Source organism: Mangifera indica, chromosome 20 (genome assembly GCF_011075055.1).
Source record: "Mangifera indica cultivar Alphonso chromosome 20, CATAS_Mindica_2.1, whole genome shotgun sequence".
NCBI lineage: Eukaryota > Viridiplantae > Streptophyta > Magnoliopsida > Sapindales > Anacardiaceae > Mangifera > Mangifera indica.
Window position 1 is genome coordinate 9,366,942 of NC_058156.1, and position 27,480 is coordinate 9,394,421.

At 36.7% G+C, this 27,480-nt stretch overlaps 3 protein-coding genes and 1 pseudogene across 4 annotated transcripts; 1 reads left to right on the forward strand and 3 right to left on the reverse strand.

The window, feature by feature from the left end:
- Nucleotides 1-1,601: 1,601 nt before the first annotated feature.
- Nucleotides 1,602-3,672, reverse strand: LOC123204177 (mitochondrial import receptor subunit TOM5 homolog). Of its 2 annotated transcripts, XR_006499459.1 has the most exons (3): nucleotides 3,542-3,672; nucleotides 2,135-2,302; nucleotides 1,602-1,791 (listed from the first exon to the last, which is right to left on the reverse strand). XR_006499459.1 is itself a non-coding variant. In XM_044620758.1 (2 exons), the coding sequence occupies exons 1-2, from the start codon at nucleotides 3,626-3,628 to the stop codon at nucleotides 2,225-2,227; spliced, it is 165 nt and encodes a 54-aa protein (XP_044476693.1). In that variant the 5' UTR covers nucleotides 3,629-3,672; the 3' UTR covers nucleotides 1,973-2,224. The 2 variants fall into 2 exon arrangements, 1 of the variants encoding a protein (XP_044476693.1); XM_044620758.1 differs by lacking the exon at nucleotides 1,602-1,791 and having other exon boundaries at nucleotides 1,973-2,302.
- A 1,738-nt stretch (nucleotides 3,673-5,410) lies between these two features.
- On the reverse strand, nucleotides 5,411-17,224 carry LOC123204051 (nuclear transport factor 2-like). The gene is made up of 9 exons (XM_044620594.1): nucleotides 17,067-17,224; nucleotides 15,927-16,106; nucleotides 14,928-15,231; nucleotides 14,607-14,842; nucleotides 14,326-14,506; nucleotides 13,929-14,050; nucleotides 13,778-13,840; nucleotides 6,016-6,079; nucleotides 5,411-5,921 (listed from the first exon to the last, which is right to left on the reverse strand). Exons 2-9 carry the CDS (start codon nucleotides 16,104-16,106, stop codon nucleotides 5,662-5,664), a joined length of 1,410 nt encoding a protein of 469 aa, XP_044476529.1. The 5' UTR covers nucleotides 17,067-17,224; the 3' UTR covers nucleotides 5,411-5,661.
- An 854-nt stretch (nucleotides 17,225-18,078) lies between these two features.
- On the forward strand, nucleotides 18,079-27,069 carry LOC123204613 (annotated as a pseudogene).
- On the reverse strand, nucleotides 20,987-21,458 carry LOC123204309 (ubiquitin-conjugating enzyme E2 5B-like). The gene is made up of 2 exons (XM_044620917.1): nucleotides 21,443-21,458; nucleotides 20,987-21,380 (listed from the first exon to the last, which is right to left on the reverse strand). The coding sequence occupies exons 1-2, from the start codon at nucleotides 21,456-21,458 to the stop codon at nucleotides 21,151-21,153; spliced, it is 246 nt and encodes an 81-aa protein (XP_044476852.1). The 3' UTR covers nucleotides 20,987-21,150.
- Nucleotides 27,070-27,480: the final 411 nt, after the last annotated feature.

Consider the following 27,480-nt stretch of genomic DNA (forward strand, 5'->3'; position numbering starts at 1 on the left):
TTATAATCACTATAAAGAATGTGATAATCATATTTAAACACAACAGTAAATTGTGTCACGCTAAACTTGACACAACTCGTTATGCCCATGAACTATGCCGCCAAGACCTGCCAATTGGTGGCTCTTATAGGCTATGCCAACCCACAAACATATGCCCATGAACTATGCCGCCAAGACCTGCCAATTGGTGGCTCTTATAGGCTATGCCAACCCACAAACATGGTAGGCACATGACACGACCAATGCTCCTAGACAATGTCTTCATAAACCCTTAACAAGTCGCCCTATATACTTTTATGCGCTGACATTAGGCATGTCGATTGAGACGGATCGAATAAAGGCCCAATCTTAAGCACAAATTTGAAGCCCAATCACATAAGATCTAGCTCAATACTATAACATATCGGACTTAACCTATGAGACTTTTGAGCCGGGCTATAAGTTTTAATTTTAAGCGCATTAGCCAGCCTGTTACTATTTTGAAAAAATAAAAATTTAGAAAAAAGTTCAGGAACGGATGCCAGAACTGCCCTTCTGCCTTTGTGGTAAAATAATTTAGCTTCTGCCTTTAAGTTTAATTTTTTTAAAATTTTAAAATTTATTTATTTTTCTCAATATAAACCAAGCCAACTCTTTTTCAATTTCAATTTCTCTCGGTCTCAATTTTTTCATTATATTCTCAATCTCATTTTCTCTTATCAACTCTCTTTCAAAAACTATTTGAATTCACAAATAATAATTTTTTGTGTTTATAATTTTATTTTTATTTTAATTTTATTATTACAAAATATTACAAATAACTCCAATGTCAAAAGAATTAAAAAATTTAGATGTTAAAAATAAACAGATAAATAGTATAATATATATTTTTTATTTATATTTGTAATTGATACATTATGTAAATTAATTTATTCGTACTATATTATAAACTTATAATATTTTTTATCACGTAACTACAATATTTCTTTGTCACAAATAAAGGACTATAAATAAAATGTTCGAGATATTATCTTTGGTTTTAATAATTGAAAAATAATTTGTACTTAAAAAATTGTTTAATGGGTTGGCCCATTTAAGACCCAACCTAACCTTATATATAAGACCGGACTTTGGGTCTTCAAAAATGCATAGGCTGACTCAATCCGAAAGCCCGTTATTATATGAGCCTTGGGCTTGGCCCATAAGCCTGTTGGGCAAAGCCAGAGCTAGCTCAACCCATTGCCATGTCTGACTGACATGTTCACATTATATTTTTTAATGGGCATGCAGAGACGACCCACAAGCCATATCACAAAACCCTCGGTGCAACTTCCATGGACAACAATTTTGCGTGTCATGCCAAAAAATTGGGCCTAAATTGTGATTCTCTTTTATTATCTAACGAACTAAATAAATTAATATAAATAATAAAATATAAAGTAATATCTTTTTCCTTTGAATCAATACCAGCAGGGTTCCCCATACAAAAAAAAAAAAGAAAAAAATTCATGTTCTCAAACTGTAATCACTCTAACACTAGTCACTAATAGAGTCTTAAAAGCCAATATTCAAGCTTACTGCCCTAACCTAATCTCCTATGGTCACAATAAACACAACCATCATCCAATCATACCACAACATTTTATTATTTTTTCTGTCTATTGTTCCAAGTGAATGAAAAACCTGTGAAACCAGTTTGGTACAGAATGATTTTTATACCCCCCAAAAAAAAAAAATCTAATAAATCCGTTCAGCTTTTTCTTCGAAGAACCTTAAGCAAGGCCAAGCAGGGTGAGGGTAAATAATATTGTCCTGAGATTTTACCAAAGTCATCAAATTAAATTATATAAGATAATATTAAGAAAAATAACAATTAATTTAGTAATTTAGGGTTTTTTTTTACTTCCCATTATTTCATCTGTCAAATGAACTTATTCAAGTAGATGTTAAAAAACAAAACTAAAATCTTGAAATCAACCATCCACACAAATGATGGCTCAAATTTCTGGTTTTTCTTTTTCTTTTCCTAAATTTAGTTCCTAAAATATTATGTTATACTTGTAAAATGCAGAATGTTAATCAACTAAAGATTATAACACAAAAGTAATAGCATAATCCTAAAATTGATGGGCAAAAATATGAAATACACCTTCACCTTCCTAAAAACACAATGGAGTGGAGGGAAAACCAGAGGGTGTTTACTTCAGTAGAGGTTTAGCTCAGCCTATCGGCACCCCATCATTCCTCATATTGCCATAAGATCACCGTAACTGCGCATCAGAAGAATTGATCCCACAAACAGCCCAGCAGCACGCAGCAGTTTCTGCAAGAAAATGGGAAACCATGAAAACACACCTACTGGGAAACAAATGAGAAATCTAATTGAATCTAGTTATTGATATGTAATACTCCACAGCATCTGAAGCAAATAAACACATAAAAATGTTCATTGTTTCAAAGCTGAATGTAACCAGTGTTCTTCACACCAATCTCACTAATAAATCGCATGATCATGAGGTAAAAGCAAGAGGACAAGCAGAACAGCAGAGCTTATTTGAATATGCATTTTAGATCCCTAAACTAACTCATTTTTTACCAAACATATTAAACAAGATATTTTGTATTCTCGAAATGTAGGTTTGACCAGAAATTTAAAGAGAAATTACCAGGTATAACATGTACTCTAGAACTGGTTCTAAACTTAGTTTGGAAAAACAATTCTATAACCGTTTCAATAATTTCTCAACAAGCCCTAAATTGAAATATAAATTAATCACGAGGAAAACTGTGAAATGGAGGAACCTGAATGCATGAAGAAATTATTAAATCCATTGATGCCAATCTAAGAAACTAATTAAGAATTTTCCTTTTGTGGCCAAAAAACTTAACATTGTTATGTGGTAAAATAGCATTCTCTTTGAATGAGTATATGAATGAAAGAATCAGCCTATCACCAGCGATACACATCCATCCTTCATGAAACTTTAAACATCTTTCAGAACAATAGTTACAACACAATTGCAGGGTAAAAGTCTTCTTTAGAATTGTTTGACACCTGACATTATGAATTCCCACGAAAACAGAAACATATTCTTCTCCGAAGGATATACTTTAACTGGTGAGAAACAAAACCCTTGATCTTGTTTCTTCTAAAAAATTTAAAGTCACTCCACACGCATGAACAAGGACTAGTAGAGATGAATAATCAATTTTGATTCTTAGGTGAAAGTATCTTATTAGTAAACAATGATAAGAATCTAAAATTCATGTCCTGAAACCGATTACTAAAATATCAATGACACATCCAGCATACAATGCCCAGAAGAGCACAATCAAAACTTGCCCTGAAATTACAATAAAGTAGCAACCAAACATTCTTTTCAGATATAATAGGACCCAAATACAGAGAAATTCAAATTCAAAATTTTCTTTCGTAATTTCTTATCATATCCTAATGTTTATACAAAAAAAGGAGTTAATATATAGATAAATCGAAAAAAAAAAAAAAACTTTAAAGCAACAAAGTATTGAAGAAGCTAGGGAAGAAAGGGAGAGAGCAGACCATGTTGAGGGCCCATTTCTCCTCGTCGTGCATCTGAGAATGCCAGATGGCTTTCAGCATATCAGGAGAAATCACGGAGTCCGCCATTGATGCACTATGAGAGTCTGTTCAAATTGGATGCTTCTGTTATATATATAATTTTGTTGTATATAAATAATGATATAATATTATATAAATAAATATTATTTTATTTTTAAATTTCAGTTATTTAATTTTATAATAATATATTATTATTTATATATAAAATTATGTATATAATATTACTTTACTCTCAATTCTTATAATACGAAATTCATATAACCTAAGAGTACCACTATTTCTACAAACTAATAGATATAAATTTGTATATAAATAAATAAATATTTTTATATAATTAAATATTATTTTATCTATAATTTAAAATCACGTGATATCTTAAATTTATTGTTTGCACAGTTACTCCGGTTGAAGCATTTAAACAATTAGGGGGGTATTTGATCTCTAACACAAGTATGTTCATCTTCAATCTATTTAATCTGGAAAAGATTTGTAGCATTCATGACACTTTGATTGGGTGAAGCTATGTGCAGTTACTACTTAGATATGCCCAAAGGACTTATTCTCCCCCAAAAATTAGTGTTTTCTCAAGTTTTTATCTATTAAATTTAAAAAAACCAAACACACCCCTATTTATTAATTTTTAGAGTTAGTGTTAGGAGTAAAATATTCATTTAACAAAAATATTTAAAAAAACTGACAACTTAATCACATTTCCTCCGTAGATTTAAAAAATAACAATTTTTTCCTCCCCCAAACTCCCACCCCTGCCCCCACCCTATCCAATGTTTGAAAAATCACCATTTCCCCCCAAGGTTTCAATGGTAGCTCTTCGACGACAATCTCTTCTTTTGTCATCAGTGTTTTCTCGCCCTCCCAATTTCTCTTGGTCTTCTTTCTTTGACGAAGACGAAATTGTCTTCATTTTAGACGAAAATGAAATCATTTTGGTTTCTAACGAAGACGGTTGAGAGGGGGAGAAAACGCTAATAGTTGAGAAAGAGATTGTCATCAAAGAGTTATCATTGAAACCTCAAAGGAGAAATGGTGATTTTTCAAACCTTAGATAAAAAATGAGAGATTTTTTTTTTAAACCTAGGGGAAAATGTGATGAAATTTTTAATTTTTTAAAATATTTTTATTAAATGACAATTTTACCCTGACACTAACTCTAAAAATTAACAGATGGTGAGTGTTTAAATTTTTCAAAATTAATAAATAAGAACTTGAAATAACACTAATCTTTAAGTGTAAATAAGTCATTTGTCCGTTAAATATTAATGATAATATATCACTATATAATTTAATAATATTTTTTAATTTTAAATAATTTAATTAAATAATAACATATTATCATTAATACTTAAATTAATTAAAATACGCATTAATTACCACTGAAATACCCATCCCCTACAAACCAATTGTATTGTAAGATTCTTTTTTATAAACAAAAACCCCACCAACGCTAGAGTACCCCTCCCAGACAAAACCAAATAAATAAAACTTGAAATCTATTAGTAATTCAAGATTCTCACCTTGGTCTATCACCTGCAAATCTCGAATTCAAACTCTCCTAGAACCCTAATAAGAGATTTCACACTTTAACTACTCGCGGTATCCAATGTAGCATCACATTGCAAATTGTGGTCGCTCTAGGTTCTGCAGCTTTTACTGCCTCAAATTTGGCATCAAATTTGCACAAATCAAACTGAATTCACTCTGTTTATAAGATTTATAATAGACAGTATACAATTTTATCCTCCCGTGTAATAGTCATCCTATGGCATTGTTCCTATATGATCAAATAGGAGGCAAACATCAAAGCTTCCGAACTAAAACACCAACAAAATCAGCTTGGATTAATTAAATTAAAGGTTTCAAAAATGAAAGTACAGAAGATTTCATGGAAAGAATACATGATTGCACCAAAACAACCTTCCATGTTATGCAAGCTTTTTTATGAAGTTCCTCAAGAAAAAATAGTAACCGCAAGAATCCTTGCAACTATAAAAATAAGAATAAGAATTTCTAGAATCTAATAAACCCCTCATTTTGTATTGTCAAAAAAGATCTTTTGGTCTGTTTCAAGCTGGAACAGAACCCTGTCCACCCCTTCGATTTCCATTCTGATTTACCCGCCCTTCCCCGTTGCGTCCACTTGAACCCTTTGGTCGCGCCGAAAATTCACCCTGACCTCTATATTCGTTCCTACCTTCACCCTGGTTTCTGAACTCATTTCTGCCATAACCGCGGCCTCCACCAAAGTTACCGCGACCCTTGAAACTATCATTGCGGAACCCAAATCTTCCTGAAGGAAACCTACCTCTTCCACTGCCGCCACCACCTATATTGTTCACATAATTATACATATTATTGTAATGATAAAACTTGGCTTATAAGTAATCACAAATAGAGAAAAGATTATAATGTCAACTAACCTCGAGAGTTTGCTCTCTTTGCCTCGACATCTGCTTGACGATCCCCAATTGTTATAGGTGAAGCCTGAAATTTTTAATTTTTTAAGTACATAGCCTCAGAAAAGCTCAGAGTCAAACTATAGCAGGCATCGTAAAGTAAAGTTGGCTAATGAATAATCAATACTTCAATCAACAATACTATCCAAAAGCTAGATCCCTAAACCTATTTTGATCTAATGTGTAGCACTTCCTGGCAACTCTTATCAACCACCATTTTATACAATGCATCGGCCAACAAAACATGGTAGCATGGCCAGTAAAAACACCATCATGTACTGGCGACTGTTAACATTATGCATCTACCAAATGAAAGTTTCAAATTTATATTGTATATGAAAAATGTGAGATCATGTAAACCACCACAAGCAAGGAGCAAAATAACAAGCCTTCTATGACAATAAAGGAAAAAAAGATCATAACAACTGCATTGCACGAGTTAAGATTTTATAGTTTAACGAGGTGAAAGGAATACAGAGACATGCACTGCTTAAAGTATAAATATCCTTCCACACCATCATTTTATCTCTTGAGCAACATATCCTTCATCAAGCCTCATACATTAACACTGCTTTACAAAGCTAATTTAGTCTGGCCTTCCAAGAAGGACCTAACACATACAAGTAGTCGACGGCCAAAAGGTGGGAAACTTATTTAATTCTGATAGAGGCCTAATTACCAAAGTTTATTTCCGCAGGCCCAAGAAGAGAATAGAGGAAGCAGACCCAGATTCAGAAGAAAGGATGAAACTCTCAGCTGAAGATTCCAGGATGGACATGATGGAGGGCAATCTGGAAATTACAGAAGCTGAAACTGGAGCAGGAGAAACATTGGCCTGAACAGGTACGCAACAAACTTGGTATCAGAGCCGTTGTTGCTGGGTTATGGTCAAAACCAGAATGGAAGGGAGAGTGAAAGATTTAGAAGAAAACCTTAAGAACTTAATGGAGAAAGTAACCATTACGGATGAAAGATTCACAAAAGCTGAACATCACACAGCGTCCCGATTTGATAAGCTGGACGAAAACTTACATGAGATAAGGCAGCTATTGCTTAAAGATATGAAAAGTAAGGGGAGTGAAACAGTAGCAACCTCACCCACCGTCATCCAAGAACCACTACAATATTTTCCAGAGAGGGTACCAAATGGAGGAAACTTTGGGTTTCAGCAGCCGATTCCCCCACCACAGCAACCTCCATACCCACACAACGATGGTGTAGCGTTGGGAGAATCATCCAGAAACCATCGACCACCGCGTTACGCTGCCACGGAGATGACGAATCGTCGTGACCATTATCACCGAAAATTGGAGATGCCTTTGTTCAGTGGAGTGGACCCATGGGGGTGGGCAGCCAAGGCCGAGCGCTATTTCCAGATGAACGGCATGGACGAACGGGAACGTTTGGCGGCAGTGATATTTTGTTTGGAAGGAGAGGCGTTGAGTTGGTTCCAATTTAGGGAACTCTGGCGGCCATTTCGTGATTGGAGAGAGGCGAAGGAGGAGCTGCTCCTCCGATTCGGGTCGTCACAGCACCGGTCACCCTATGAGCAGATCATCTTGCATCGCCAGATGGGAACGGTAGCCGAATACAGAGCTCGCTTCGAGCAGCTGGTGGCGATGCTTCCGGCGGCTCCAGCTGAATGGGTGAGAGGGGCTTTCATCGCCGGTTTGAAGCCACGAATTCAGGCCGAGATTCGCCTCCAGTCACCGGTGGATCTCCTCCCTCTGATGCAGTTGGCCGCAGATATAGAGGAAAGAGACAGGGCTTTGTTCGGGTCAGGCTGGGATCCGGATTCAAGCACCGGAAACCCACCCAACGTCCAGCCCAACGCCCAACCCAGCCAAAGCCTTAACAAATTTTCAGCCCCTTCCAACGTCCAGCCCAACGCCCAACCCAGCCAAAGCCTTAACCAATATTCAGCCCCTTCCAAATACACCAGCCCAAGCCCACTTCCTTCTCCTTTCACTACCCAACCCAGCCACACATATTCAACAAATTGCCCAGCCCATCCACACAACCCATACCCAGAACCATACCCAGGTCCTGACCCGCCAAGCCGACCCGACCCGAACCCTAATATTCCCCCCAGCACGCGATTTTCTCCTTTCTCTCAGCCTAATATTCCAGCCCCAAATTCCACGCCTCCTCCGACGCAGCTTTCCACCGTGCCATCCGATCTCTCACCTTCAGCGGCTTCCCGTCACTCTTCCCATGTACCTTCTACACCAAATCAGCCACCAACTTCTTCCCCTCCCAGATTCAACTCTTTCAATCGACGCCCTAACCTAGTTTCCAGACCCGAATATCCGCGTCTCTCCCAATCTGAAATTCAGACTCGCATAGCACAAGGCTTGTGCTTCAAGTGTGCAGGCAAGTTCGGTCCGAACCATCAGTGCCCCTTCAAACAACTCCGTTTGATGCTTTGTGATGAAGATGAACAGGACCCAACGGAATTTTCGGAAGACGCCAGCCAACTCAAGCTCCGAAACAGTGAGGAGATGGAGCTTTCCCGTCACTCTGTTGCTGGTATCAGTACTCCTAAGACGTTGAAATTTTTGGGCAAAATTCACACTTCCCCTGTCATCATTCTGGTGGATTCCGGTGCTTCCCACAGCTTCATTTCTCAACAATTGGTCAACAAATTGCAACTTCCATGCTCACCAACAACCTTCCAAGTGATCATCGGAAATGGAAGTTCGGTCGCCGGCGGAGAGAAGTGTCCAGGCGTTGAGCTACTGTTACCAGAGATGAAATTTCTTCACGACTACTTTGTTTTCCCGTTGGGCAACGTGGATGTCATTCTTGGTGTGGATTGGCTAGCCACTTTGGGCGTTATTAAAAGCAATTGGCAGGACCTCACTATGGTGTTCCACTGGGAAGGGCGGAAAATTACACTTCAGGGGGATCCTTCATTAGTCACCCAAGAAACTTCTCTTAAGGCTGTTTCGAAATCACTTAAAATGGGTACCCATTGCTATTGGATTCAGTTAGCTGCCTCAGAAAATATTTCAGAAGAGCCTCCAGAAGCAGTTCAGAGAATTCTGGTAAATTTTCAACATTTGTTTGAGGATCCCATGGGGTTACCGCCATGCCGAAAACATGATCATGTCATCCGTTTGTTTGATGGAGTCGCACCGCCTAACGTCCGACCTTATCGGTATCCTCATCACCAGAAGACTGAAATTGAGAGACAGGTTCGTGAAATGCTTCATGCTGGAATTATTCGCCCAAGCCACAGCCCATTCTCCAGCCCTGTTCTCCTGGTGCAAAAGAAGGACGGTGGCTGGCGTTTCTGCGTTGACTACCGCGCCCTCAACAAAATTACCATTCCAGATAAGTTTCCTATTCCTGCTATAGATGAGCTGTTAGATGAATTATCTGGTGCTACAATCTTCACCAAACTTGATTTGAAATCTGGCTACCATCAAATCAGAATTATTGATTCTGATGTTGAGAAAACAGCTTTCCGGACACATAACGGCCATTACGAGTTTCTGGTCATGCCCTTCGGCCTGTCCAACGCCCCTGCCACTTTTCAGGCCCTCATGAATGAAGTCTTTCGGGCCCATTTACGGCAGTTTATTCTTGTCTTTTTCGATGATATTCTGATTTACAGCAGCACTTTATCTGCTCACTTGCATCATCTCAGTTTAGCTTTGCAGCTTCTTTCCGACCATCACCTACTCTTGAACAGAAAAAAATGTTCCTTTGGGGTTTCTCGCTTGGAGTACTTGGGCCACATAATTTCAGCTGAAGGTGTAGCTGCTGATCCTCAGAAAATTCAGTGTATGATTGATTGGCCGCGACCTCGCGATATTACGGCACTTCGAGGGTTCTTGGGACTTACAGGCTATTACCGCCGCTTTGTACGCCACTATGGACAAATTGCAGCCCCATTGACACAGCTGTTGAAAAAGAACTCTTTCCACTGGAATGAAGACTCTACAGTAGCATTCGAGAGGTTGAAGGCAGCCATGACTACTGTTCCAGTTCTTGCCATGCCTGATTTTACCCAGCCTTTTCTAGTTGAGACGGATGCTTCTTCCACAGGCGTCGGGGCTGTTCTCATGCAGGGGGGTAGGCCTATTTCTTTTATGAGTCAGGCTCTCTCCCCTAGAAACAAAGTAAAGTCAGTTTATGAACGTGAATTAATGGCCATTGTCTTAGCCTTGCAAAAGTGGCGTCATTATCTATTGGGGAAGCATTTTATTGTCCGCACCGATCAGAAGAGTTTGAAACATTTAATGGATCAAACCATCATTAGTGGAGAGCAACAACGATGGGTGATGAAACTACTTGGTTTCGATTTTGAGATTCAGTATCGTCCGGGAATGGAGAATAAAGCAGCTGATGCCTTGTCCAGGTTACCAGAAGCCTCTCTTTCTTTACACTCCATTTCAGCCGGCCATTGGATCGAGGGGGAAGTGATTGATCAAGAGGTTCGCTCCGACAGCCGGTATAAACAAATCATTCAACAGCTCCTCCAGGACCCCTCCAGCCACGCCAACTTCTTATTAAAGAATGGCACTCTATTTTACAAAAACAGGTTGGTGATGCTTTCCTCTTCTGCCCTACTTCCAGCCTTGCTTCGGGAATTCCATTCTTCACCTTTCGGTGGCCATTCAGGGTTTTTTCGCACTTACAAGAAAATAACAGCAGTTTTTTATTGGATTGGCATGAAAAAGTGTATTAGGGATTTTGTAGCCCACTGTGAAATCTGCCAAAGAAACAAATATCAAGCCATGAGTCCTGCAGGCCTCTTACAGCCTCTTCCCATCCCTGATAAAGTTTGGGAGGACATATCTATGGACTTCATTGGGGGTCTTCCACGAACGAAAAAGGGAGATACCATTTTGGTGGTAGTGGACCGCTTGACCAAATACAGCCATTTCCTTGTGCTCTCTCACCCGTATACGGCCAAAGAGGTGGCTGCCTTATTTGGTAAAGAGATAGTTAGGCTTCATGGTTACCCGCGTTCGATCGTGTCGGATCGCGATCGCCTATTTATGAGTCAATTCTGGGGGGAGCTTTTTCGTTCCGTGGGTACAACTCTCAAGTTCAGCAGTGCATATCATCCACAATCTGACGGTCAAACTGAAATTGTCAACCGTGGCCTTGAAACATATCTCCGATGCTTTTGCTCTCAACAACCAAAGGATTGGGTTAAATGGATCACTTGGGCGGAGTATTGGTATAATACCACTTTCCATAGTTCTCTTGGGATGACTCCCTTCAAGGCTTTATATGGGAGAGATCCCCCAACGCTCTTTCGGTGGGGTTCCGAAGCCTCCAAAATTGATGAGGTTGGCGCTTTTCTACAGCAAAGAGATGTCATTCTGCTTGAGTTGAAACAGCAGCTCCATAAAGCCCAAGATAGGATGAAACGTCAAGCCGATTTGAAACGTCGCGAGCTCCACTTTGAAGTTGGTGAGCAAGTGTTCCTTAAAATTCAGCCTTACCGTTTCAGGACTCTTGCTAAGAAGCTCAATGAAAAATTGAGCCCTCGCTTCTACGGCCCTTATGTCATCCTTGAAAAAATTGGTGCGGTTGCCTACCGTCTTGCTTTACCTTCCACAAGCAAAATCCATCCGGTTTTCCATGTGTCACAGTTAAAAAGGGTCTTAGGGGCTGCTATACAGCCACAACCTCTGCCTGGCTGCCTTTCGGGGGACTTAGAATTGCAATTACAGCCGGAAGCTTTATTGGATACTCGTTATTCAAAAACTGGTCACCTGCAGGTCCTCATCAAATGGCATTCTCTTCCGGACTGTGAGAACTCTTGGGAGGATTACATCGCTTTACGGGACTGTTTTCCCGAATTTCACCTTGAGGACAAGGTGCGTCTCCGGGGGGAGGGTATTGATAGAGGCCTAATTACCAAAGTTTATTTCCGCAGGCCCAAGAAGAGAATAGAGGAAGCAGACCCAGATTCAGAAGAAAGGATGAAACTCTCAGCTGAAGATTCCAGGATGGACATGATGGAGGGCAATCTGGAAATTACAGAAGCTGATCTGGAGCAGAATAAGCTTGGCCATTCAGCTGTGACCACTTGGCAATTTATGAGTGAGCAGAAGGCAGAATTCGGTTAAGGGAAATCATGTTTTTATAGGGCAGCAGAAAAAGGAGAAAGGAGTCTGGTTTTTTGTTATGAAAATGATGTACTGAAGTTGTTATGAAGAAGGAGAGATCTGGCTCTCAAATTCCAGAATTATCAGTTCCATTTATTTTGTTCCAGTTTATTTTCCTTTTGTGTCTTCATTGCTCTGTTTTATTGCTTGAGTTGAGTTGAGAAACATTTGATGTAAACCTTTGCCTTGTTGAATGAATGAAAGGGGATGGATTACTATTTCTATGGAATGGATGGAATTTATTTTGATTAATTGAGTTCAAATATTACAGAATGAGTGCTGCCTGCTGAGGCAATAAATATTACAGATTCCATTTCTTCTCTATTTCTGCCAACAGAAGCTGAAACTGGAGCAGGAGAAACATTGGCCTGAACAGGTACGCAACAAATTCCAATCTGGTTTAATACATAATCAAATAGTTGAAAAAGGTGAAAAACATATTTAATTCCAATTTTGTTGAATCTTGAATCTGCAGTTATGAGTATGGAAGCTAGCAAATTGAATGCATTCACTAGAGGTCATGAATAGGATATGCGACAAAGGATCTTAGTATCCTATATAATGATAAAACGCAATCCAAGTAAATGAAAATTGCGAAGATAAGCTTAATTAACTGAATTATCATTTCATCCAAACTAAACTTACGTCTGAACAAATTCATTTATTGAAGTTCTGAAACCACTTAACAACACAATGCAACTGAATGGGTGCTATTCATCTAATGTATTTCAATGAGTTCCTACGATATACTTATTAAAAAGAATATATCTTGACAAGTTATATAGTATTCTATGCATGTTCAACTGTTAACTGACTTAGTTCATAATTATGAAGTTGTATAAAACCAATCCCAAAAAGATAAATTACTAAAACCTGAAAATTGCAATATAAATCGATTGGTATCCACAATCTATTAATTAACACTCAGTAAGGAAACTGAACTTGAACTAGAACAAGCCATATTAAAATTTCCACAACTAAAGCCAAATCAACTTTATCCATGGCTGTACAGCATAACTTCTATACAACCAAGAAAGTGTCAAACCTGAGTTTATGAACCTCTTATATAACTGCCTGGTATGAGAAAGAACAAAGCAAATGAACATACCAAGGAACTGATGGATCTATTACAAAAGGAATAGGACCAACAGTAAGTGGAAAGTATTTTAGACACACTAATTTTAAGCAATTCATGTAAAGAGATGAAGGCAGTGTCAGGGAAAGTCATCAAAACAAACTAGTGAGCATCTTGCTTGACAATATTTAAAAACATCTCTCCACAGAATCAGAGTAGGAAAAAACCTACCACCAGCTGACATCATTCTCTCCTATGTTCCTATTGCCCAAAAATGGGACCAAGAGAAAAAGAAAATCTCTGAAATAATTTTTACCTCGGAGAGCACTAAGCCATGACCAGAAAATACATTTCTTTTTCCTCAAATGTAATTATAAAATGGATTAATAAATGAGCTTATTCATTTTTGTACACCATGATGTAGACATTCAATTTAAAATAGAACTTGAATTAAAATACTATTTTGCAGTAAATAATCTAGAGCACTATTTACAGCAGGAAAGAGAGGTGAATGGTGTACCTCGAGTGCACTCTGCACTGAACTCGGCATCTCAAATGCAACAAAGCCAAAACAATATCCTTGCTGCAGAACACAAGCATATGGCCCTTAAAAACTGCATACAAAAAATATCATGTCTGGTAGAGTACAATACAATATAATGGAAACAAACCTTACTGCTTCTGACTTGGATGCCATCTTTCTTAATAGGGCCAAATTTCTTAAATGCCTCCTCAAGCTGTGCAGGTGTTGCACTAAAAGATAAATTCCGTACATATATTGAGCAACCTTCAGCTGTAATTAACAGAATATGAAAATATCATAAAATCTTAAATGAAAAACAAAAATATATAAAGCATTGATACATCTTCAAAATGTAACCCAGATTCAGGAAACAGATCCTACCACATTGAACTTTTATCTTTACACCATAAATTTGCACCTTTGTGTTTCAATAGATAGTAAACATATTTTGTTCACAATGAGTTCACATGCATGTATCATACCAAACCAAGAATTCTGAAAGTCCAGACAGTGTGCTCTTTAAAGTCAAAGAAACATGTGCATACCTTCCTCATTCGCCCTGCTACTGTCAGGAGCACTGTCAATAATAGGAGCTGAAGTTTCCGGAGCAGGAGAAGGTTTTGCCAAACTAACTGACTGCTGATCAGTATTTGCAGGTGGTGGCTTCACATTATTGATAGGAACATACACTCTACTGGATATTGTATTACCTTTCGCAACTTTCAACTACATAAGACTTAGTTAGTATAATAATCATCTAGGTTTAACAACAGAAATATCAAAAATTGCAAATGATATAACTAAAAGCATCAAGAGATCAACTCACAATTGAAGCATAGGATTTCTTCTGAGGAAGATCCTCCTCAGTCACAGGTGCTGAATCTTCAACTGTATGAATCTCACTCTGAACAGAATTAACTGGAGGTTCAACAACCTCTTCTGCAATCACTGACCATTCCTCCTTATCAGATGGATCATAGACTTCTGCACCATTATCAATATCTTCTCCTTCAATGGCAACAGCCCGATCCACAGGAACATTGTCGTGATCATGCACAGGCTCTAGAAAAATAATGGAAGCAGTTCTATTATTCAAGATAGAAGTTTATATTAGCATGAACTGTCATGAGAATATAACTATGCCAACCTGGTGCCTCTGTCACATTGGCTGTTACAGCATTTTCATTAATGCTATTATTTGAGTCAGAATTCATTTGCAATGATTCACTCTCCTCAACAAATCTAAAAACATCATTCAAGACAAAGTAGCCTTTGTCTTGTGGAGCTAGAAAGAATGTTTGAGTGAATTTCTTTCTCACATTGTCCTTTCCAGTTAAACATCCAGTAACTAGAACAATCACCCCTTTCTCATATGAATCCTGTGCATCAGCTGTTTTTATTTCTGCAATGCAATCTTCATAATTCAAGGACAGAATCTTGTCATTGATTGCCTGCTCCAAGTTGAACAACAAAATTTGTTTATCAATTTATGCTAAAGCAGAGATTCAATTTTAACAAACTTAGAGAACATATATATGGAAGGTCATATTTCAGACTAAACAATCTATATGAAATCCAAACAATCTACTCATTGACAGCCAGGCCGTTATTTGGATAGGTAAAAATTGATTCACAGATCTGTACTTTCTTCATGACAAACAAATATCACTCATCAGATAACACAGACTGTGAAAATCCTCAAAATGATGACTACATTTTATTTATTGCAAAATGATTTCCAGGCTCCAAAATCTCTAAAACCTAGAAACCTAATTATTGTCGTCATACATTCTTTCCAAACTAAGTGGCATTTACTTATCAGATTTATTAAGCCCTTTTGCACATGCAACACACCTGAAATGCATAGCTCAGACAAAGATCACTGTAAAATGCAGAGGTCCTCATCTAAACAAAACACCACTATTTAACTATGCTAGTTAAATGACTTAATTTAGTGCAACCGTGATTGGATCCATTCTAGGTATCAGCTGAAACCAACCAGCATCCAGTAAATACCTCATCTTCCAGATGGACAAGGATTAGTAAAGTATAAATGGGATGATGCACAAGATAAAAAATTCAATATGTATTTTATTAATTTGTGAAAATGGATACTCCTACTGATCTTAGTTCCTGAATAACTTACTTGCATAGTTGTCACTGTTGTCATAACACCTTCAGCATCTGGACGGCTTAGCAAACTAGAATCAAGGTAAAATCTGTGCACCAATCCTGGGGATTGGTGAAGAATATGGTAATACTGATCCACAAAAGCATTGCCGACAACTTGGGCACTTGGATCTGCATTTCCTTCTTGCGCTGCCATCTACACATAAATCAAACATCAACATATTAGTAAATAAATCTATAGACAAAGCATCAATTGGAAAGTACATTTCTGAAATGCGAAAGTCCATTTTTTATTAAAAAGATTTTTGAAAAAGAAAAGATGCCACCCATTAAACACTAAAACTAAAAAACACCTAAGGATAAAAAGAACTAGAATTACTAACACAAAGCAGAGACAATTCCAGTGCCCCAGATAACTACGTACATCGGTATAGAAGTTGTTTCACTATATAACTACACACCCAAGTTTAATATCAATATGCTATGACACAGCAGAACAGAACGAGTGCGGAAGGAGTACTTCATAGTTGATCCGGGCTCTGATTTAGATAAACTTTGTAGAGTGAATAGAACCTGAAATCATTTTCCCCTTAGATTTCTCAATTGTCCCTAAACTACAACAAGAAATCTCGAATCTAGTACTAGGGGTATCATAAGCTAAGTACCACAACACCTTGAGTATAAAGTCACAAACAATTTGAGTCAGTTTGCAAGCCCGGAAGACATGAAACCATGTAAAGTAGAAAATATCCAAGAACTGGAAATCCATTTTGTTTTATCAACTCAAACAAATTACCAGGTTAACTAATAAAGCAACAGTCATAAAGAGCAAAGCACAAATACAGACAAAAACAGCAAAAGACAAAGATAGAGTTAAAATACAAAATGCCCATAAATAAGTCCACTCAAAAAACGAAAAAATTCACCTATAATCGCAATAACAGACCCTAATTCCATTAAAGCACAAAAACCCTAAAACCCTAAGGTGCGAAAAAAATTAAGAAAAATAAAAAATAAAACAACCCAGAATGAAAAATCGAATTTTGAAAGACGGGTTTGATCCAGATCAGTGAGATACTACATCATAGAAGAAGAACAGATCAAGCGTAAGTAAATAAAGAGAAAAGACAAGAAGGAAAGAAGGAAGAAGAAGTACCTGGAAAGTGACTAGTTTGAGGCTGAAGAAGGTGGGGGTGATCTTTAAAGAGAGAGAGTGTAAGCGTGAAAACGAAGAAAGGGATTGAGTGACAAACAGAGAGAAAAGGGCAGCGAGACTGATAGATTGGGAAGATGAAAGGTTTTTATTTATTTATATATAAATATATGTTATTCTCTTGACAAAATACAAATATTGTGACATAAGATCAAACGCACAAAGGTCACTTAGGCCTTTTTTTCTTTTTCCAAAAATTAAGGGCCACCCAAGGTTTACTGAAATAACCATTACCTCCCTTTAGGTTTCGAAAGGTTAGATTCTCACATGTCATGACCTTTAATTGGTGAGTTCCATCAAATCAAGGGGCGGTAAGTTTATTTTGCACAATTTTTTTTATTCTATTATTCCTTTTTAAAATAAGTATATTTGGGTGAACTATAATTTATGTTAATAGAATTTTAATGATTTTTTGGAAATTTAAAAAAGATTTGAAGTGTTTTTTGAAATTTTTAAAATTTTAATATATTTTTTAATCATTTTAAAAATGATAGTAATATCTTAAAAATTTAATAAAATATAATATTTCTAGCTTAATTAGAATTTTGATATTCTTAAAAATCTAAGGGATAGATTTTTTAATAAATAATGATATATTAATAATTTGACATATATATATATATATATATATATATATATATATATATTAAATATTGATGACAATTTTTTAATTTTAATAAAAGGACAATACAACGTAAAAGTAAATGTCTTTTACTATTGAAAGTTAATAACGTGTGAAAAATTGATCTTTCTAAAGTTTAAATGGTAAGAATTTATCATTTCATCAAACTTGAGATGAAAAATAATTATTTAATCAGGGTTTAAGTAATAATTTTAAAGTTGAGGGGGGCGGGCGGAGTTTATTTGTATTTTAAAGGGTAAATAATATTATTCTCTAATATTTATACAAGCCTTTGACTGATGGTGGGGATGAAAATGTCATTTTTGACTTTAAAGGTGAGAATGGTTGCTTACAAAAATTCCATTCTACTTTTAAAACTAACAAAAACACCCTCAAATCTGGCAACAAATCAGAAATCCCATAGTAGATTCTGCAAGTCCACCAATCCAAGTTATCAACTATCAGGAGTGCCTGTCTACAGCTCAGATATGGCCAAGCCCGCTTCCTCCCTCTTCCAGTCTCTCCGCCGTTACCTCAAGAAGCCATGGGAAATAACCGGCCCGTGCTCAGACCCGGAATACAAATCCGCATTACCATTGGCCACCGAGTACCGGGTGCTCTGCCCTGCCACCACCAAGGAGAAACCTGTGGTCCCGACATCCAACCTGGAAACCGTTTTCGATATCAAGTACTACTCTCGGGACCAACGCAGGAACCGTCCTTAAGAAGGCTGACGTGGAGAAAATGATGAAGGAGGAGACTTTTACCGTCGACGATTTTCCTCCCGTTTATTTGACCGCTAAAGTCGAGGAGGATGATAACACCATCGGTGGTGGCTACCAGAAATGAAAATGGGTGAGTTTTTTATAATTAATTTTCTGGAGATTTTTGTGGTAATTTATGGTTTTTGGATTTTTTTTAAATGGTTCCGAAATGTTGTAATACAATGTCATGGGAGATGGATGGATATTTTCGGATTTTGGGGGTTTTCGTTTGTAGATTTATCAGTTTTTCTGAGTTTAGGGCTTGTTTGATTTGTGAATTATTGATTTTGGCATTCTTGTTGATTGAAGGAGGGTTTATCTTTTAATAGGATATGAGTAGTTGCTCGAAATGGGGATGCTTTAAGGGACATGTTATGGAATATTTGTATTGTGCATTGTTGATATTTAATGTTTGTCTTCTGAAAGTCTGTTTTTGAAGTTGTTGATAGCTTTAAAAATGAAGGTTTAAAAGTTTGAGCTTTGTTGCTAGATGTTAGTTAATCAGTGGTGTAAGAATTTGAAGATGTATTTGTATACGTGCAAGGGTTAGAAATTTAGTAGGAGAAGTGGGATCACTTATGATGATGAGTTTAGAGAAGTAAAATGGTGTATTAACTGTTTTACGGATCTCTAATGCTAGTAAGGGAGACAATCTTGTGAATAGGGAAGGGGAGACTTGATAATAAAAGATTCCCCAATCGATAAGAGATCCATAAGCCCGAGACAAAAAGAAGGGTTTATCTATTTTATTTAGTTATTTAGTTAGACAAATGATTTGCTACTGAAGTAGACCTCAACAACCATCTCATTTGACATACGCATTTTTTACTTTCCGATAGACTATGTCATTCTCTTTCATCAATGGATTTTTTTGATAGACTATGTCATTCTCTTTCGTCAATGGATTTTTTTGATGTTGTTATAAGTGTTTTGATCTTCAAGAATGCCTGTTTAAGTGGTTCAAATCATCAATAGTGCTTGGATTTAAGATTCTGGGATGTATTTATTAGATAAATTTAGTGTTCTTGTGAGCTTGGATATGGGAAAAGCTTATGACTTTGGTTGCTGGAAGTTATTAATTTTTTGGGATATCTTCTTTTGTTTTGGACAATAGATTGTAGAAGCAGAGTGAAAGGTTCATTCTCGTGATCACCTCTTTTTGAACAATGAAAATAAAAAAAAGAAGCAGGTTATTGTTTCTTGATAGCTTCATGTTGGTTTTTTTCCCTCAAACTTCATTTTACTTGTAACATTGAAATCATTTGTGTTAGACCTTTAGTCAGATTATCATCTGGATATTTGTCAAAGAGTTTGTGGTACAATTTTTTCTAGCGACATACAAGATCATTAGTATTTGAAGACATCTAATAGTTTGGACAAATTCATAATGTCTTGATGTTTAATGTAATGCCCTCAAATTTATTTAAATTAGTCAAAAATAAATTTATTTATTATTAAAGGTGTTGATGAAAACTTTGAATAAAGGACAAATTACTGGAAATAAATGATCGTCTTCATTGCAAAATTTCCGAGTGCCATATTTTTTATAAAATACTGCAGATCAGGTGTAGCAAAAATTAGGTTTTTTGCACAGTATTGCATTGATAAGTATGCCCTTTTAAACTAGTAGTTCTTGATCAACAAAACTTATTTTCCTTTATTCTTAACTCTAAAAATGTAGATGTTGATTAAGATGGTTAATGTTCAGAATCTTTGAGCTAACTAGTAGTACTCTGACTAAATCTTATTTTCTGTTTTTGAATGTTGTTTAGTTACTCTAGCAATTTAATAGCGTCAATAAATAATTAACATGTTTTATTAAATATGAAAATTTAGGAGATTGTAGTCTTCAATGAGGTTTTAGAATTTTTATCTATTTATGTACTTTGCAAATGAACTAAAATTTCAGTGCAAGTTAAAAGAATGAATTATACAATTTACTGATGTCTACAATCTCTTAAACTTTCAGGTTTATAAAAACATTCTGATTATTAATTAACTCTATTTTTATATATAAACATGTTACCTTGGAGGTTTATAATATATATATATATATATTGCTAGGAGACAAAAATTTTGTATCAAGAAATAAAGGAGATTCAAAATAACAGACTAGCTAACCAACAAGAAAATGTGAATATCTTAATAAACAACTCCATCTTAAGAGTTAAGTGTACAGGAAAAATATGCAAATTAACAGCGAGATGGGACTTCGAAATTGTGAAAAGGAGATTGTTGAGTTGTATATGAGTTGTATCTCTAAATTAGGAAGGAAATAATTAGGAATAATTAAGGAGATTGTATCTTTGTAAACTAGGAAAGTACATATACTATTTCCTAATCTAGGATTTAGAAATTCATATAAGTATTGATGTAAATTCACTTTTCAATATATAATATTTTTCTCAAGGTTATTTCATATGGTATCAGAGCCAATATTAGGCTTTTAAAATTTTTTTTTTTGCTCTAAATTGCAATTAAGTTTAAAAGACCTATCTGAAATTTAAAAGTAACCCACATAAAACTTCAATAACAAAGTATGACAAAAAGAAACAAATAATTAATCTCTGGACAAACTTATTTCTATTATTTACTAATAGGACTGCAATGACTATGACCTTATTATCAAGGAATTCATCTTCTAACCCATGGCATATTTCTGAGTCCAGGATCGAGCTGTACTCTCATATTTGGCTCTGTCAGTCTTGTACATATGGGCAATCTCAGGCACAAGAGGATTATCTGGGTTTGGATCAGTAAGCAGAGAGCAAATAGAAAGAAGAACCTTGGATATTGTCAAGGCTGGGCTCCATTGCTCTTTGAGAATGTCAAGACAGATGCTACCATTGCTGTTGATGTTAGGGTGAAAAACTGATGCGTTATTGTGTAGTCTGTTATGACAATCTATTGATCCATCTCTCTACCCTATTTACAAAGCTTATAGAACATGTGTTGATATTTGGAATCAAGCCAAATTGTTTTACATTAATGATGTTCAACGATTATATTCGGTTGTCTCTAATATGGTTAATCTGAAACAACAAGATATGAGTATACCAGACTTCCTAGGGCGGATGTCATCTTCAAAAGCTAAATTTAATGCTATTTTACCTGTCGGGAAGAGTGTAGCTGAGGATTTGACACAACGTGACAAGTTTTTTATGGTCTTAACTCTCACTGCAATTAATCTAGATCTTGCTCCTGTTAGAGATCAAATCTTGGGAAGTGCAACCATTCCAACATTAGATGATGTATTTGCTCGTCTACTCAGAGTTTCTTCTACCACAGGACCCACTGTTACAGATTCTGCTGCCCTAGTCTCTCGATCTCCAAACCACTCTAGAGAGTCAAGTGATCGTGGGAGTAGAGGCGGTCGTCCAAGATGCAGTTACTGTAATAGATGGGGGCATACTCAAGACAAATGTTATAAGCTACATGGGAGACCTACACACAATGTCAATGTTGCACAATCAGTCCCTCAATCAGCTCCTTTTGATCATCATTCAGAGATTTCAGCAAGACAGTCTCAATCAATTCCTCAGTCAGTTACTCTCACTGGAGCTGATTATGAAGAATACCTTCAGTACCAGGCAACGAAACAATCATCTCAATCCTCTGTTGCTTCCTTTGCCCAGTCTAGTAATTCTATTGCTTGTCTATCACAATCCTCCACTCTAGGACCTTGGGTCCTAGATTCAGGTGCCTCCGATCATATTTCTGGTAACTCTAGTTTATTTTCACATTTTAATCATTCCAAATCTTTTTCTTCTGTCACACTAGCGGATGGCACAAAATCTATAGTTAAAGCTGTAGGACATGCTAATCCATTACCAAATCTCTCTTTAGATTCTGTTCTTTATCTTCCTAATTGCCCATTTAATCTCGTTTCAGTTATTAAATTAACACGAGCCTTGAATTGTTCCATTGCATTTACTAATGATGTCTTTGTTATACAAGATCGAAGTTCGGGTAAGACGATTGACACAGGATGTGAGTCACAAGGGCTTTATCACTTGTCCCTTCCTTCTTCCGCTGCTTGCACTGCTATTGAGTCTCCAACTCTTTTTCATAATCGTTTGGGGCATCCTAGTTTCTCCAAGCTTCAGAAGATGGTCCCTCATTTATCTAGTTTGTCATCTCTTGAGTGTGAGTCTTGTCAACTTGGGAAGCAGTCTCGTAGTTCCTTCCCAAGGCGTGTCAATAATCGAGCTTTGTCTCCTTTTGAGTTAGTTCACTCCGATGTGTGGGGTCCTTGTTGAGTCAAGTCTACTTTAAATTTTTAATATTTTGTGACATTCATTAATGATTATTCGCGTTGCACATGGATATTTTTAATGAAAAGTCGATCTGAGTTATTTTCTCATTTTCAATCATTTTGTACCAAAGTTAAAACACAATTTAATTCTTCTATACGCACATTACGTAGTGATAATGCGAGTGAATATTTTTCTACTTCTTTCACAAATTTCATGTTTTCTCAAAGGATTTTTCACCAGTCTTCTTGTGCTTACACCCCACAACAAAATGAGATTGCTGAGCACAAAAATAGACACCTTATTGAAACAGCTCGTACATTATTATCACATTCACATGCTCTTCTACATTTTTGGGCTGATGCAATTCTCACTGCTTGCTATCTCATTAATCGGATGCCTTCCTCAGTATTGCAAAATCAGATTCCACATTCAATTCTCTTCCCTACTGGCCCTTTATACACTATACCTCCACGTGTCTTTGGTTGCACATGTTTTGTACATAACCTTTCCCCAAGTCTTGATAAACTATCTGCTCAGTCTATCAAATGTATATTTCTTGGTTACTCCCGTCTCCAGAAAGGTTACAAATGTTACTCTCCTACGACACGTCGTTACTTTATATCTATTAGTGTTACTTTCTTTGAGTCCTCTCCTTACTTCTCTTCATCTGAAACCCAATCTCCTGTCACTGAGAGTCTTCCATTACCTACTTTTATTCCTACTTTCGATGTTCATCCTACAGTCGTCCCATAGTCTACCCTCACACAAGATTTAGCACCTGTTTCCCCGATTATTGACTCTCCTGCAGGTACTGATATCACTTCTATCGCTCCAACGGCTCCTGTTGACTCACTTCCTGTTGCCGCATCTAGCCCGGCTGAGGTCCTACATCCTGATGACCAATTTCCTATTGCCATTCGTAAAGCTGTAAGATCCTCTCGTAACCCTCATCCTATTTATACTTTTTTTAGTTATCACTGTTTATCCTCACCATATTATGCCTTTGTGTCCTCTTTATCTTCCATTTCAGTTCCTAAATCTATTCGTGAGGCTCTTTCTAATCCAGGTTGGAGGCAAGCAATGGTGGATGAAATGACTGCGTTACATCATAATGGTACTTGAGAATTGGTGAAATTACCTCCGGGTCATTCCACTATTGGCTGTCGTTGGGTTTACACAGTCAAGACTGGTCCTAATGGTACTATTGATCGTCTCAAGGCCCGGTTGGTTGCTAAAGGTTATACTCAGGTCTATGGTTTGGATTATGGTGACACATTCTCTCTAGTGGCTAAGATGTCCTCCGTTCGGTTATTCTTATCTATGGCTGCCATTCATCATTGGCCCTTGTTTTAGTTAGACATCAAAAATGCCTTTCTTCATGGTGAGCTTCAGGAGGAGATATATATGGAGCAACCGTCTGGTTTTGTTGTTCAGGGGGGGTCTGATTTGGTTTGTAAACTTCGACGCTTACTATATGGCCCAAAACAATCTCTACGTGTCTGGTTTGAACGCTTTAGTACAGTTATTCAAGAATTTGGTATGACTCGATGTGAGTCGGATCATTCTGTATTTTACAGACACACGTCGCGAGGAAAGTGCATTTATTTGGTTGTTTATGTCGACGATATTGTTATCACTGGTGATGATCAGAAGGGTATCGATCAATTAAAACAACATCTATTTAATCATTTCCAGACCAAAGACTTGGGAACACTTAAATACTTTCTTGGGATAGAAGTTGCTCAGTCTAAGACAGGTATTTTATCTCTCAGAGGAAGTATGCCTTGGATATTTTGGAGGAGACTGGGATGTTGGATTGTAAACCTATTGATTCTCCTATGGACCCTAATACTAGACTTGTGCCAGGACAGGGGGAGTCATTTGTAGACCCTGGGAAATATCGGAGGTTAGTAGGTAAACTCAACTATTTGACTATCACAAGACCGGATATCTCTTTTCCAGTTAGTGTTGTCAGTCAATTTCTTCAGTCTCTATGCTATTCTCATTGGGATGCAACTAAGAAAGCACCAGGAAAAGGATTACTCTATGAAGATAAAGGTCATACTCAGATTGTTGGATATTCTGATGCTGATTGGGCAGGATCTCCGTCTGATAGGCGCTCGACTTCTGGATATTGTATTCTTGTTGGTGGTAACTTGGTTTCATGGAAAAGTAAAAAGCAAGATGTTGTGGCTAGATCAAGTGCAGAGGCAGAATATCGCGCTATGACATTGGCTACCTGTGAGCTTGTATGGTTGAAACAATTGGTTCAAGAGTTAAAATTTGCAGATATATCACAAATGAAGCTATTGTGTGATAACCAGGCAGCACTTCATATTGCTTCTAATCCAGTATTCCATGAGAGAACGAAACATATAGAAATAGATTGTCATTTCATTCGAGAAAAGATTTTATTAGGGTGTATAACTACCAACCATGTCAGCTCCAATGATCAGCTTGCAGATATCCTTACTAAGTCTCTTAGGAGTCCTCGTATTGAATTCATTTGTAACAAGCTTGGTGCATATGATTTGTATGCTCCAGCTTGAGGGGGAGTGTTGAGTTGTATATGAGTTGTATCTCTAAATTAGGAAGGAAATAATTAGGAATAATTAAGGAGATTGTATCTTTGTAAACTAGGAAAGTACATATACTATTTCCTAATCTAGGATTTAGAAATTCATATAAGTATTGATGTAAATTCACTTTTCAATATATAATATTTTTCTCAAGATTATTTCATAGAGATAATCTTTTTATCTCTTGTAATCCTTAATTTATAATCTTTATAAAAAATAACAATAATAAAGACTAATAACTATCATTTGAGGGTGTTACAACTTTATTTCCATAATTATACATTGATCTATGGATGCTTTTTTCCTTACATCTTCTACACCTGTTATTGTAAACTCATTCTACCTGAATACTCTTATCTAAGACTTGAGGTTGGCACACCATTTTATGGGGGAATTGCTTCTACAGCCCAACCTATAAACCGTAGTTATCAAAGACATGCCTGAGGTGCACCTAGGCAACGCATTACTCAAGGCAATGTGTCCATCACCTTGAGTATGGTCAAGGTGACTAGTGGTTCAAAAGTGATCACCATTAGTGCTTTTATGATGCCTTTGGAGAAGCTTTAGGCATTGGAAAACCACACTTTATTATCACCTAGGCTATCGTTGACTAGATTTGGGCGCTACCGATAGTTTTTGAACAATTTTCAACGTAGTCTTAGGCTTTCTAGAAGGTTTTGGGCAATTTTTAGCCAAATCTAAGGGTTATTCACAATTTCTAACATCTTTGATAAGATTTAAGATCATTGAAGAGATCGCTAACAAGTTCTAAAGTCGTCGAGAGGTCGCTAATGAGTTCTGAGATCACCGAAGAGGTTGTTAGAGGGGTGCTATAGAGATTTAAGGTCGATAGGTTGTCTATCACTAATCCCCTATATAGTTGCCAAAGCGGTCTTGATAGGTTAACTAGTTGTGGGTTTGATCTGAGATTGCTGATGAAGTCGCCAATCAATTTTTTATTGTTGATGTAGTTAAAAAAATATATTTTAAATTTAATGGAAATGGGAATTTTTTTATGGAATTTTTTAATTTTTCGCTTATTGCCTTTGACAACTATGTTATGAATATGCTGTTATTTTGCACTCAGTTCTGAAAGGTGGTTAAGAATATGTTGCTGAGCGTTACAAATTTCTAAATTCAAAAACATGGATTTTGAGGTTAGATTTCTTGTTGTTTGGTGGCTTGGCAAAGCATTTGGTATTTTATCTAACATAGCTCTATGTTTTTGTTTCATATTGTCAGGGTTTTTTGATTATATATCCTTTTTAATAGTGTGGCCTGTTGTAGTGACAATGTCCTGTTATCCCCTCAGAAATTGCTTATAGAAGTTTATTTATGTGAAATTGCCTCTAGTGACTTTGAAAATCTTTATGGCTTTTTACCAGGCTTGTGGGGTTGTGGCCAAATTTGTGCACCGCTCTTCATCTCTGTTTCTAAGAAGTGCAGGTTGTTTCAGCATAGCAATTTTCCAAGACTGCAGTTAAACAAGATGAGATATATGATGACAATAAGGGACTTGCCTGCACATACATTATACATTATATTTGCTTTGTATCCAAATGCAACTGCAGTTGGCTGATGATGAATTCACTTAAAATTATTAAGATTTTCATTCCATAATTATCTATGAACAATTTCTTTGTCATGCCGCGGCATTTACATTCTGCAAGTGCTAGGCGTATTGACTTTCTAATTGTTGAGCAATCATGGAACTGATCTTCTTAACTTTTATTAGCTCCCTTTTTTTTTTTCTGCCTAATCAGGATGTGTGATTTTCCCATCTGCACTTGCTTGTCCATTGTTATTTATGGTGATTGAGAAGTTTCCCTTGGTAATACCTGAAAAGTCTGGCTTTTTCTCTACCAAATCCTATTTAATACTTCTTTCCCTATGTTTATTTCCTCAAGTCTGATCTGAAAATCAAAAGTACCTTGCCAAGTAAAGAACTTGGCAAAGATAATTGCCCTTAGAAAACTAACATCAATGACTTCAAATTAGAAGACTCAAGACATGCCTCTCTCCTAATTGGCGCTTGTGTGTAAAAAAGGTTGAGAGTTTCGATCAGTTGTTCTTGCAGTGCCTTTAGCATAGTGTTTGTGTATTAATTTTATTTATATACATCTAACCTTTGTTGGG